The 13,935-nt window shown below is 41.2% G+C and overlaps 2 protein-coding genes across 11 annotated transcripts in view; one reads left to right on the top strand and one right to left on the bottom strand.

Moving 5' to 3' along the window:
- Positions 1 to 10,237, top strand: part of LOC108096284 (tyrosine-protein kinase Src64B) — a 35,150-nt gene extending 24,913 nt beyond the window's left edge. For 3 of the 4 annotated variants that reach the window (XM_017197749.2, XM_043209127.1, XM_043209128.1), the window contains 5 exons: positions 4,888 to 5,723; positions 7,802 to 8,018; positions 8,306 to 8,559; positions 8,624 to 8,934; positions 8,993 to 10,237. In XM_017197749.2, coding sequence (XP_017053238.1) covers positions 5,459 to 5,723; positions 7,802 to 8,018; positions 8,306 to 8,559; positions 8,624 to 8,934; positions 8,993 to 9,607 — 1,662 coding nt within the window. In that variant the 5' untranslated portion in view covers positions 4,888 to 5,458 and the 3' untranslated portion in view covers positions 9,608 to 10,237. The remainder of the gene's footprint in view (positions 1 to 4,887; positions 5,724 to 7,801; positions 8,019 to 8,305; positions 8,560 to 8,623; positions 8,935 to 8,992) is intronic. The other variant, XM_043209129.1, reaches the window with a different exon arrangement.
- A 1,736-nt stretch (positions 10,238 to 11,973) lies between these two features.
- Positions 11,974 to 13,935, bottom strand: part of LOC108096321 (band 7 protein CG42540) — a 41,101-nt gene continuing 39,139 nt past the window's right edge. For all 7 annotated transcript variants that reach the window (XM_017197853.2, XM_017197851.2, XM_017197854.2 and 4 more), the window contains one exon: positions 11,974 to 13,852. In XM_017197853.2, coding sequence (XP_017053342.1) covers positions 13,526 to 13,852 — 327 coding nt within the window. In that variant the 3' untranslated portion in view covers positions 11,974 to 13,525. The remainder of the gene's footprint in view (positions 13,853 to 13,935) is intronic.

The raw sequence follows: 13,935 nt of genomic DNA, 5'->3' as shown, positions 1-13,935 counted from the left end.
CCCATTTTCTCTCAGTGCCTTAGATTTAGGGGAGGCTTGCACTACTCTGGCTTATTATGATTATTGCTTCAAGTTAATTTGTTTAATGGTCTCGGAGGCAGGGAACGGAAATCATTAGACTGCCAAGTCCAGACCCTCTTAAATAGAATCTGTTGTACAGATCCGTTCCGTTTTAGGGAGTTGGTATTAGATACTTGCGTAATAAATTGATTGGTCCCTTATATCTGACTGCCTCCTCCCGTTTTGCTTATGGCATAAATTAGCTTAATTTATGTACTCATTCATTAAATTCCGTTTCATTTCGGGCATCCCCAGACAAAGTTTAATTATTTTCAACTTCCAAGAAGTAATTTCCTGAAAGTTGATCATCTCGGTTACATTTTTATTTTTCAATGAATTTCGTCTGGAATTTTCTCTCAATAAAAAAACTTTAAATAAATGCCATTCAATTCATAATTGGAAACAAAATATTCCACTTGTCTGATGAACAATTTAATTAGCGTTGGATGTATTTTACGGTACCGCCGAGATGTCATAATTTCATCTACATTTTTGTTTTAACGCCAATATACATTTCCTGTTTTTTTGTGTTGTGAACTTTTTCCTTGGTGCATTATTTATGACTTTATTGATATAAGGATAAATGTATAAAAATTGATATTTATTTGCTGGCGAGGAAAAGTTCACAGTACGTGCCAATAAACACTGTGATATATTTATGTTTGAATTTATTTATGGAGCTCTAAAGTAAAGTGCCATTTAATATTAAAGCGACGTGGATGGAGGCCAGTCAAATGGGTTAAATGCAATGTTTAATGCAACAAATTCAATTTCGGTGTCACGTCAACGTCAGATGGGGAATGTTTTATTTAATCTACAGCTCATCCTGTTCACTTTGGGGATACATAAATCGAGAATTTATTGTGTTCTTCATTACTTAGACGAAGGAAATTCCACTGGCATACATTTCCGCACCAACAGATGTCCGTGTGTATTTCATTTGTGTAATTCTTTTAGAGGACTAATCGATAGCACGTGACGCTTAAAGGTGAACGACTGTGTCACTCTGGGTTGAACGCACAGATAAGACAAAAGATGGGGGGTTAAATCGGGTGATCCGGGGGGTATATGAGGGCGGCAAGACCGGCATCCACACGGCAACAGGATGACAACGAGGACGTCACACAAATTGACTTTTTAAGTAGGCAACAATGTGGCTACAGCTGACGAAGGACGAAGGAAGAAGGACGATGGCAGTGGGGCTGCGGCAAACCCAGTATAATAATAATGGATCGCAATAAAAAAATGTGGGCGAAACAGAACCATTTCCATTTCCCCAACAACCAACCCCGGAAACCCCCTTATCAAAGACGCTCTACATTTCGCAGTGTGCGAGTGTGTGTGTATGTGTGTGCTTGTGGGGCTGTCATCGGGAAATGACGGCATTACGGCATTTACAGTTAATGCCTTTATGTCCTCGAGGATTTGGCCTGACATGCGGTTGCCTTTGGCCCCCCAGGGGAATCACATTCTTTTTTGCATAATATTTGATTTTATTAGACTGTGGTGAGACCATTGTCGCAACTATTTTGGGGGCAGATTGTTCATTTGCCGAAAATGTAGTTCAAATGCTCTGTTTAAAACGCTTGGGGATCAGCCGGAAAAAAAGCACGCAAACGAGCTTGAATATATTGTTCCTTATTAGGATTTTGATTAAATTTTGTTTACTTCTTTATTCTTAAAACAAAACAACAGTTTGGAAGGATAGTTAATTGGTTGAGTTAGTATAAATATTTCATTATAACAATGGCTATAAATATTAATAGGACATATAATTTAAACTTGCTACCCCACACGTTCTTAAATTAATAATAATAAACACAGGACTTGGATTTATTGAATGCATACTTTCTATTTCCATTTCGACACAACCACACGCATCATAACTGTCAAGTTTTCATATTCGTGTTGCCGACTTTCGGGCGCATTCAAAGCCGCAATATCCAATTAAGTATTCATTTAGTTTTGTCAACTTCAACAATGGAAATTCAGTGCTCGTGTGCAGCAACACAACCATCAACAACCAACCCACAACACATGACCCGTTCACCCCCAAAAAGTAAACTAGAAAATTACATTTTCATGTCACACACACACACACACATGGTAGACCCAAATACAAATGAAACCGTATCGCTTGTCAGCGATGGAAAACCCGAGAATGGGTAGCTGATGGCTCCGCTTTTCATTTGCTGGCCATCACAGCCCATCAGCTATGATATATTCGTATACTTTTTCGATTCCAACTCTTTGCCGGCAATCCCCAATCGCCCATTTGCATTGGGCTTTTGATATGACAGTGCGTTGGGGCTATAAATCGCTCGTGTCTGCGGCAAGGTCTCTACAGATACTTTCCGCCACCTGTCGGTCTGGGTAGGAAAAGTATCAAAGTGGGAATATTGTAATAAAGTTGGATTTTATGGCATTTTCATTGGAGGGACATGTTAATGCCCTGAACAAAAATAATAAAAGAGCAGAATATAACCAAATCTCATGGAATTCCCTTGGAGAGTGTGTCTCAAAAAGCTTAGGAATTTGTAATTTAGTCGTTGTGAACTTTCAACTTTCTGTAAACAGCATTGGTGTCAGTTGATTCCTTTTAAAACAAAAACACTGACTCATCTCTTTACAAGTTCTTGATTACATTATTAGCATATTATCCTATCACTTCATCCTATCGTAAGCCCTTCAACTGTTGCTCCTCCTTTGTTCGACAAGCAGTAAAAAAAAAAATAATCCAGTCACTGACTTTTAAAGTACATCTCGTAAAGCTGCGAACATAATTGTATACAATTTCCCAACATTACTGCAGCTTCAATGCTGGCTACTGTGTTCCGTTGACGTCGACCCCAAAAATAAAGGTTGCTTGACCCCCGTGGAACTTTTCGCATTTGTTGCTGGGCGGATGGGTTCATGAACTCGCCGAAAAACAAACTTTGACTTTTTATGGGCAAACGAACGAAAATCCATTCAAACTTTTATGGTTGTTGTTGGCGGATTTTAAAGCGCCACACGTTGTGTGTTTATCAAGTTGAGGCGACAATAAATGCAGACGTCGCGCCGACGAAACTCAGACAGTTTAAATGTCCTGGCACAATTTCCACACTTTATGTCCTGCCGTTCTCCGCTGTCAAGTCAGCAACACTTTCCACCACTTGCAGAATGACATTTTAGTGCTCCGGCTAGATGCACTGAACAAAAATACGACTATGTGACAATGTCCATTATTAAGGAAAATGTTTCTCTTATATATAAAGAAAGACATTTTCTGAGTGCATTCCTTTTGGTTTGCTAAGAGATTGAAGAGCTCACTCGAGTCTCGAGTTGAACATGGCTTTAATAATTGACGGCATGCCATGCCAGGCGAACCGGAACAATGACAGGATATTAGCTAATGCCGCAAATGCATCCTGGCAACTGGCAACTGCAGGCAGAGCGACAATTTCATGCCAGCTGCGCACACACAACAAATGCGCAACAATAACAATTAAAATTTGAAGCTGCAGCAGCTATCTACTCGGATTGCCAGGGGAGGGTGCAAGAGGAGGGAGGTGGTGGTGGAGGTGGAGAGGCGGGGCAATCGAGATGTTCAACCTTGGCCTCACAACACGCCCGTTCCCGTTCTCGTTCCCGTGCTCTTGCATTCTCAACTCCGCACTGGAGACCATAATTATCCAATTGAACAATAAACAGATGCCTGGCAGGCCTGAGTCAATAGACAATGGCTCCGGCGCAGAGAAGTTGATCCTGCCCAGCTGGCAGCCTTTCAAATGGCCGCTTGTCGTTGTCCTGGGCCTTGTTGTTTTGGTTGCCGCTTCTGCTGCTGTTGCTGCTGCTGCTGCTGCTGCAGTTGTTGCAGCAATTGCAGCGGTTGATGTTGCTGCCTTCGCCACTGCATTTGCTGTACTGTGGTTATTGTGGCAATGTCGAAAGGTTGTGTGCAACTGTCGGCTTCCAGCAGACGAAAGTGATGAGTTTTCCAAGCCAGAAATAGTGATATCGTATTAGAGCCTTGGGAATCTCAATTTAGATAAAAGTGTGTTTGCAATCGTGCTCCACAAACTCTGATTATTTCATTCTGTAGTCTGCTCTTAAAATCTTGTCTCGAAAATTGATAAAATAAATATTTATATATCTACTAGACAATTCCATTTGAATGTATATTTGCTTAAATTTAAAGTGAAAACATTTCCCCCAACATCTTCGTTCTTGTATAACAATTTTATTAGGCCAAAAGGTAACTTAAGCTTAATGGCTGTACTGTGACCGACTTAATTGCTTTGTTTTATTGCAATAAATAAATTTTATTACCGCAAGGAAAAGAATGCTAATTAAAGCAGCTATTACATGACAGTCGCATTTATTTTTTGGCTCTGCAAATTGTAGTAATATGAGTGAACTAATTAAGGGGAAAAAAACGGTATGCAGGCAAATAAATAGGTGAATCCGTTTATTATTTATTAAGCCAATTTAAAACTGACATGTCATATTTAATTTGATATTCAAATCTCTGGGCATCTCTAGTATAGGGCTGATGAACTCAATGCTGCTCAAAGGGGTAATAGATGTGCAAGGGGGGTTTCACTGTATAAACTGGATTCGCCTGCCGGCCAAGTCAAGTGTAATAATGTGCCAAAAACGTTTAGGAAGCCACAGGACGCCGGACAATTGGCCAAAGGCAACTGTCCAGCTGAGTGGACACGGGTCAGTGGACTGACGACGGCCGTGGGTCCTTTGTCTGGGCGCAATGCTTATTTAATGAATATTTATTAACACACTAACTAATTTCGGTTCCTCCGCTTTTGTTTACTTTTATTCGGCTCACAGGTGACTGACGACCGACGGCCAGCAATGTGCAGACGGTCGCTGGCTGAAATTGCTGGCAGGACACAGACCGCAAGGATCAACGCAATCAACGTGCAGCAGTTGCAGCTGTGAATGCAACAGCAACTGGCAACTGGCAACCAGCAACTGGCAACCGGCAACTGGCAACCAGCAACCAACAATATTGGCTCCTTTTTATATACCCAAAACGAAATGCGTTTTTGCAACTCGGCCAATAAGAAGACACAGATAGCAGTTGATAGATGAACTAAAGCAAATGCCCTCCAATTGCAGCTTTTGATGCAATCTTAAGGCAGGGGCCCAAAAAGAACCCAACTTGACTGATAGTTTAAACTACTTACTCTAAAGTAACAAACACAACAACACACGGCTGCAACAACTTTATTACAATATTGCTAAGAACAACTCGTTAATTGCCAAAAATATGTGTTGCTGCAACTGAAGCTTAACAAATATATTAGGAATATAAATTAGGAAATCATCTAAGAAATAAAGAAATCGCCAAGAAAAGCTCAAGATCGAGAGTTCACAGCTGGAGAGACTTGCATAAGCCATGGGCAACAAATGCTGCAGCAAGCGACAGGATCAGGAATTGGCATTGGCCTATCCCACGGGCGGCTACAAAAAATCCGACTACACCTTCGGCCAGACGCACATCAACAACAGCGGCGGTGGCAACATGGGCGGCGTACTTGGCCAGAAGCACAACAACGGCGGTTCGCTGGACTCGCGCTATACACCCGATCCGAACCATCGGGGTCCGCTGAAAATCGGCGGAAAAGGAGGCGTTGACATCATCAGGCCCCGCACCACACCAAGTGAGTACTTTTGCAAATAACCCTATCTGATATGGGTATTATCATCCATTAGTAATTACAGTGCCACTTCTGTATGATTAAATTATAACAACTGCCATTAGAGAAGAGTGCTTTTACTCAATTCTTCTTACAAACACAATTTTATACGATTACGTTTGCTTACAAATACAGTTTTTAATACGTTTACAATAACATTTTAATATTTATCCATCTTGAAAATGGTAGTTTTAAAAGCTCAATTGCAAAATACCTTTTAAAATGTTTATATTGGAAGCTATAAAATCCGAGTACTTTAACGATTTAATGAAGTAAAGCCGCTGAAGTTTCACTGTCTGTTTGTATATTGCCATGCATTAGTAATTATCTTTTCCTGGTAATCTCCTGGGCCGTGGGTGGAGCGATAATTTCAGCTTTTAATTAGCAATTTGACTTTTTGCCTGCCACACAGAGATTGGCTTTTACTCGCTGGTTGGCCTTGTGTTTGCATAATATGGCAAGCAGGCAACCCGGCAGCACGGCAGTCAGCCAACTAACCGACCCGACCTGCCACATAATCAACGTTCATCCAAGTCACCTCCGCCTGAACCGCCGCACTGCCATAATTAGAGTTCGCCTCCCAGGAGGTTCAGAGGTGGTGGAGTCAAGTCATCTGCCAGGTGGCAACGCAATTCTCATATTTGCAGTGGTAATACGACGACAGTCGTTAACCTTGACCACTTCTCGGCTGCGTGGCCCAGAAAAGGATGGAGGGGGCTGCTCTCCGTGTTGGTTTAATGCCACCTTGACGGCGATATTGCATACCATATGACACGACATTGCGTTTCTCTACGAGACCCCAGAGAGTTGGCCAATGAGTTGCGTTGCAGCTTAGGAAAAACACATTTTAAGTTGTCGGGTTGTTGCTATATTCGCCCCGGGCGAAATGCAATGCTCGGAAGGGTTAGTTTGGTTCTAGTAGGAAGGAAATTAGTAATGCAAATGAAGGGGGTCATGCTGAAAAGCTCTGGGAGTGGAACACAGTTTTATTTTAGCTAATGGGGTTTTTAAAGTAAAGGGTGGGTTTTTCTAAAAAAAGATATTATAAACTTAAATCAATAACAGAATCGAAATGAAAAATGTGTAGGGAATGAAGCAATTAAATATTCATGAACATTACTAAAATGGTTAGATATTTTTATTGCAAATAGGGTTTATTTTGGAGAAACTTTTATTATAAAGGCACCAATTACAGATAAACATATTTTCAGCAAAGTTAAGTTTTAACCTAAACCCCCTCTTTGCAATTCCCTTCATATAACTGTCGCATTTGCGTACCATTGAATGACAGAATTATTTTGATCTGACCTGTCAGCGGCTGGGAACGAAGACCTCGCTGGCAGCCGATTAACTGCTGGCATTTCTATCCGTGACATGACGGCACTGCACTGCTTTATGCTTAGTATAGTATATATTCGCCTATTTGGCGGTAAAGCCGCTTAGTCGTGTAAACCCATCAAGAGGTTGAGTGCTTGGCCAGTGATTTGTGCCGCCTTTGTCAGCACGAACTTTGCATTGGCATGGGCGCAGTGAAGGGGTTTGTGATCAAGGGGTGAGGGGTCAGCGAGGGGGGGCGGCGGATGGCCAATGGAGGGCAGCGAGCGGCCAAGGCAACTGGCACAAGCGGCGAGAGCAGCAGTTTATTTATGCGTTGCCTCGCTGTGGTCTAAATCAATTAGCCAAATGCAAGTCAGTGCCAAAAATTGTGGCTTGGCAAGCGATTCGCGAGGCTCCAAATGAAATTGTTTTGTTGTTTATGGGCTATGGGCTATGGGCCCCCCGAAAAAGTATGCTATCCAATTTGCAATTTGCATTTTGGCACCCTCGTCTCTCCCGTACTTTAACTCATTAAATTCCAATTAAGTTTCGGCGATGGCAAATTGGTTAGTCAAATAGCCAAAGGAAAATATAAAAAATATTATTTCCCAATTTGTCGCCATAAATTGCAATTTAAGGACGCAAATCAAATTTGCCCAGCCAGACGAAAATTGCCACTAACTCGACGACCTCTTTTCCACCATTCCACTCCAATATTTTTACAGCCGGCGTTCCTGGTGTCGTGCTCAAGCGCGTGGTCGTGGCCCTGTACGACTATAAATCCCGCGATGAATCCGATCTGAGCTTCATGAAGGGCGACCGCATGGAGGTCATCGACGACACCGAGTCCGATTGGTGGCGCGTCGTGAATCTGACTACTCGCCAGGAGGGCCTCATCCCGCTTAACTTTGTGGCCGAGGAGCGCAGCGTCAACAGCGAAGAGTAAGTGCTTTTTTTTTCTCCACACATTTAAATGATTTAAGGTGTTTTTTTGCAAGGGCTTGGCAGGGATTTTCGAATGTATCTGGGTTTTCAGTACACGCGAAAATGGATGGAATTGTGCAAAAGGTTCTTTCTTTTTGAGGAGATTTAAAACTGTCATGGGTTCGATTATATATCACGCTACACTGAACAATTTTCTGTTATCTCTTATAAAAATGTAGTGTAGGATAGCTGAAGCATCATTTGTTAACATTAAATATTAAAACAACATCTCCTTTTTGGAACAGCTGGTTCTTTGAGAACGTGCTTCGAAAGGAGGCGGACAAGCTGCTGCTGGCCGAGGAGAATCCGCGCGGCACCTTCCTCGTGCGTCCCTCGGAGCACAATCCCAACGGCTACTCGCTGTCGGTAAAGGACTGGGAGGATGGACGCGGCTACCACGTGAAGCACTACCGCATCAAGCCGCTGGACAACGGCGGCTACTACATCGCCACCAACCAGACGTTCCCCTCGCTTCAGGCCTTGGTCATGGCATACAGCAGTGAGTATACCGATGTCAAACAGCGTGAGACCGTAAAGCCTATTTTTCCGATTTCTTATCTCTGAAGAAAACGCTCTTGGCCTCTGTCACATACTGTCGCGTCCCTGCCCCAAACCGCAGCCCCAGATGTGGGACTTGGGACCGGAGCTGCGCGATAAGTACGAGATTCCGCGCTCGGAGATTCAGCTGCTGCGCAAACTGGGACGCGGCAACTTCGGCGAGGTCTTCTACGGCAAGTGGCGCAACAGCATCGATGTGGCGGTCAAGACATTGCGTGAAGGAACCATGTCCACGGCCGCTTTCCTCCAGGAGGCGGCCATCATGAAGAAGTTCCGCCACAACCGCCTGGTGGCCCTCTATGCGGTTTGCTCGCAGGTAAGTTCGATTAATTAAATACAAAATTAAATGTTTTACTTATATCTACTGTTTGCAGGAGGAGCCCATCTACATTGTGCAGGAGTACATGTCCAAGGGCAGTCTGCTGGACTTCTTGCGCGAGGGCGATGGCCGCTACTTGCACTTCGAGGATCTCATCTACATAGCCACCCAGGTGGCCAGCGGCATGGAGTATCTGGAGTCCAAGCAGCTCATCCATCGCGATCTGGCGGCCCGCAACGTGCTGATTGGAGAGAACAATGTGGCGAAGATTTGTGATTTTGGATTGGCGCGTGTGATCGCCGATGACGAGTACTGCCCCAAGCAGGGATCCCGGTTTCCGGTCAAGTGGACGGCGCCCGAGGCGATCATCTACGGCAAGTTCTCGATCAAGTCGGACGTGTGGTCGTACGGCATTCTGCTGATGGAGCTCTTCACGTACGGACAAGTGCCCTATCCGGGCATGCACAGTCGCGAGGTGATCGAGAACATCGAGCGCGGCTTCCGCATGCCGAAGCCGACGAACCACTATTTCCCGGACAACATCTATCAACTGCTGCTCCAGTGCTGGGATGCCGTGCCCGAGAAGCGGCCGACGTTCGAGTTCTTGAACCACTACTTCGAGTCCTTCTCGGTCACGTCCGAGGTGCCGTATCGAGAGGTGCAAGACTAAACAGAGTCCAGCCTAATCACACACCTACACATCACCCACACACTCTCTCACACGCATACACACACGTACGATATATATATATAGTATATAAAGTTATACATATATTATACATTTATATGCATATTTACTATAATTCTTAAGACTTTTTAATGGCATAGTTGCATACCAACCAACACACATGAACTCTATATGTCGGTATATGTATGTGTTTAAGCGTATCCAAACAATTCAGAAACCAACTACAAACCACAACAAACAAAAAAAATCAACAAAACCAACAAAAAAAAAAAAAAACTAAAATCGGAAAAACAAAATTTTATATTTTACACGCAAAACTATTTTATAATTTATATACCTAATTGTATGTACTATGGAAATAGAAAGTATTTAACTAGTTTTGTAAGCTTACCCAGAAACAGAAAGGGGCAGAAAAATGATACCAAGAAATCAAGAACGAACAGAACACGAAAGAAATTGATGGCAACTCTATTGAATTTCAAATCGAATATACAGCTACAATTTAACGCTACTTTAATCGGTGCTTAGGTTTTATGTATAAACAATCCAATCCAATCCAATCTACAACTAGAACTTTTTGATCTTAACCTCCCTCTGCTGAATAGTTTCTTCTGATACTTTCCACACAAACACGACTATCGACTAAGCCAAGTATTATTTGACTCAATCAATCCGTATCAAGAAATCGAACATTTACGTATTTCAAATTGTTGCTAATGAGAAACTCCAATGATGGCATTTACTTATAAGGTGGCGCCCACCCCTCGTCTCTACTTCCAAGTCAGAAACCTAGATGATCTATTATCTATCACCCGAAACGAAACGAAAAATAACATGTTGCTTCTTCCTCGAGTAGTTGAGGCTAGGAAAAAAAAAACAGATAAGCGAAAATTGCATTTTGTACAAATCATTGAAAGGAAAATAACGCATTTCACGTATTTCGTTGTTAGCAATTGAACCAATGAATGTTTATAGTACATTTAAGTTTATACCAAAATTATTGTTTATTCTTTGTTTGTATACTTAAGCACAAGCAACACGATTGGGCACTGTCCATGTAGTCTAGATATATCTATTGATGATGTACAACCTGCAGCGTTGGCCCGCATTTAGTTCCTCTCCAGACCTGCTGTTCCTTGCGTGTGCAGCCCAAATCAATAGCCCGACTCAAGCCATTAGGATAAACTGCTATCTCAAGGGTTTCAAATGCAAAATATCAGACGATAATGATTCTAACCGATCGACGACGTATCAACCAATCACCACACAAATCACACACTCACCTATCTTAGCTTCTAGATGACCGACACGAACAGATCCAGACACAAAACACATGAATCGAACATCGATTGAGGAGACTTTATTTAATTTATTTGATTTTTGTTATAGTTTTAGTTTGTCGTTTATCGATATAGCATATATTGTGTTGGCCATTGTGTGCACATTCTGTAGCATAAAACCAAAGTTTAGCATTTTTCGTATGGAGATATATGTATTTGTAAAGAAGATTTATACTGCAACTCAAAGCATTTCACACGTAAACACACACAGAGATCAGTTTATAGGATAACCAGGCTTAAAAAACTAACGAGAACAACAACCAATCATTGTATGAAATTGCATTCAACGTAATCACAACTGAATCACTGCAAATAATTAATTAAAATATTGTTATAACTCACAGGCAAAACTGAAATTGTTTAGCGTAGTTGATGAATTTTTGTATATAAACTTGACATAACATGTAGAAATAAACGAGAAATTAAATTGAATGATAATACCGAACTATAATGAATGATTTTGTGGCAGCTAAAACAAAAATCAGCTATTGGCGGCGCAAGCGGCACGCAAGGCATCAAAAAGAACAAAAATTTCACAAATTTTTTATACAAACTGCGGCAATCAAAGTGAAAGATTTAAAAAATTTTTCAGCCTTTGCCTGGGTAGGCGTGTTGCATGCGCTGCCAATTGCTAATTGCCTAATAAGACACGAAAGCAATGTGGGATGAATAATTATTGAGATAACAACTGAGAATTGTCATGTTCTGCGGATTAAGTAACGCTTGAAACGCAGACTCACGAAGCAAATATGAATGGAAACTGAATTAAGCTGATGTAAAATGATAGAAATGTGTCCGTTAAGTCGGTTAGGTGTGTAATGCATAATACAAATAATAATGATAATAACTAATAAAATTGAAAAATATGTAATAACTAAGCTATGTTTTTTAATTGGTGTTTTGGAATGTAGTACCTTTAACTTTCTTTAAGACTTACCAGAGTTTAAAATTCATCCCAGATGGGTAAGTATTTTTTACTAATTTTAAAGACTTGAATAAAAGACGGGATTGCCTTTTGTTTTTGCTCTTTTGGATACCAAAAAAGTTGAAGAAATTTTATTGTTCCTTTACACATATATCTAGACGTATGTTTTTAATGAAATCGTTTCCGTTTAAAAATTTTTCAAAGGCAAATTTTACATAATATGTAATTCGTTATGTTTGTATATGTATATATGATTAATTCAATAACTCTTTTTTAATCAATGAAGTGCGCTAAAAAGTAAACATTTCTGTGTTGCAAATGCACTTTATTATATTTGTTTTATGTTTGACATCTACTGACATTTACTATTAACGCTTTTAAGTAGCCTCCAGCTACTTCGAGAGAGATGACGACGCGATTACTTACCACGCTTTATGTGTTTGTTGTGTTTAATGAATTCTTTCACTCCATCTACAGTTTTAATCGGTGTCAATACTAATAAAATTCTTACATCGGCTTAATTGCTCTATTTGTTTATTGTATGTACAATAAATTCGTATTACTCTTATTTATTGTTTTGGCATTCGTATTTTGGACCTACGAATGTTGTTGATAACGGATCTGATCTGAGGACGTGAGCTAACCCAACTTTATATAAGTTGGTAGGACACTTCCACAGCTTTTCAAAATCCTGCAATTAAGCCAATGGCCTATGAACTTTCCTGGATAAGTCCAGGAGAACCCTAAAGCAGTTATACTTCGATGTAGAAAAGTCAGCGTAGTCCTACATAAATATAACTGGAAAAGTTGTCGACTGCCCTAAAGGTTTTAAAGTCGCCCGTAATAAACAGGGCAAATATCATGCTCATAAAAATTTACAAAACACCTTCTGTGGCTGCGCGAAAATACAAAACCAAACCAACCATTTTTGACTATTCAGAGTTTCGTAATTCTACATTTTCAAAACTGGTTGGTTTTAGAATTTTCACCTGAGCGACCATAGATTGTGTAATTTGAATATTTACAATCCATGATTTGTTTTGTGCTGGTCTTAGTTGCACTGCTAAGTCCTACATTTAATGTTAAGAATTGCATCTTCTGGTAGTAAAACTAGAAAAGTTATACTCTATACTCATTCAAATCGCACTTTTCGGTGTTATGAACTAAGTTTTTGATTCTCTTGAATCGTTGTTTCCGTTGGTTTTTGGAACTAGAAATGCTCTGCACAAATAGTGGCCTTTGTGGGTTGGGGTTGCTCCCCTAGGAATTTAAAAACAGTTATGTCTCCTTGTGGGAAATTCGTATCTTATTTCATCCTCTATAAGCAAGTAGCCCAAAAAAATATGCATCCCACAAAACAAGGAACAGGGAGAGTTGAGATACATACATAAGAGTTACCTAACTCAAGAACATGAAATGGAATATAGTCAACTAATCGGTTACGATTCTGTTAAATGTATCTCGAGATACATATCCATACTCGGATATGAGTTTCTGCTAAGAAGACATTAATGCTTTTATGCCCCTGAAGTATTTTTAAGTGTAATCTTAAATCCAACCCACTATTTTCGTATTGCCTTTGTGCAGGACATTTTGGAATCGACAAAGCCGAAACTTCGGTGATCTTAAGCTGATTTACATGGCTGATGAGATCTGCTGCCCCTGCTGATAAAGTTGATCCTGTTGCTGCTGCTGCTGCGGCTGTTGCTGTTGCGGCTGCTGCTGGTATTGCTGCTGCTGCTGCTGCTGCGGCTGCTGGTACTGCGGCTGCTGCTGCTGTTGAACTTGCTGCTGCTGCGGTGCCAGTTGCAACGGTGGCGGTGTGTTGCCAATTGCTGCCGCAGCTGCTCTGGCATTCTGCTGCGTGGTCGCCTCGTTGGTTTTCAGGAAATACGTTATTAAATCGATGGGCAGCGGGAACACAATGGTCGAGTTCTTCTCCGCGGATATGGTGTTCAGTGTCTGCCAGGGATGGAAACAATAAATCAATAATAAATCTCTAGTAAATCCCTGAAAATCCCTGGGATTGCAAAAAAAAAAAACAC

This window comes from Drosophila ficusphila, unplaced genomic scaffold (assembly GCF_018152265.1).
Source record: "Drosophila ficusphila isolate 14025-0441.05 unplaced genomic scaffold, ASM1815226v1 contig_106, whole genome shotgun sequence".
NCBI classification, from domain to species: Eukaryota; Metazoa; Arthropoda; class Insecta; order Diptera; family Drosophilidae; genus Drosophila; species Drosophila ficusphila.
The sequence above is the reverse complement of the archived record's forward strand: the minus strand, read 5'-3'. Positions and strand labels throughout refer to the sequence as shown.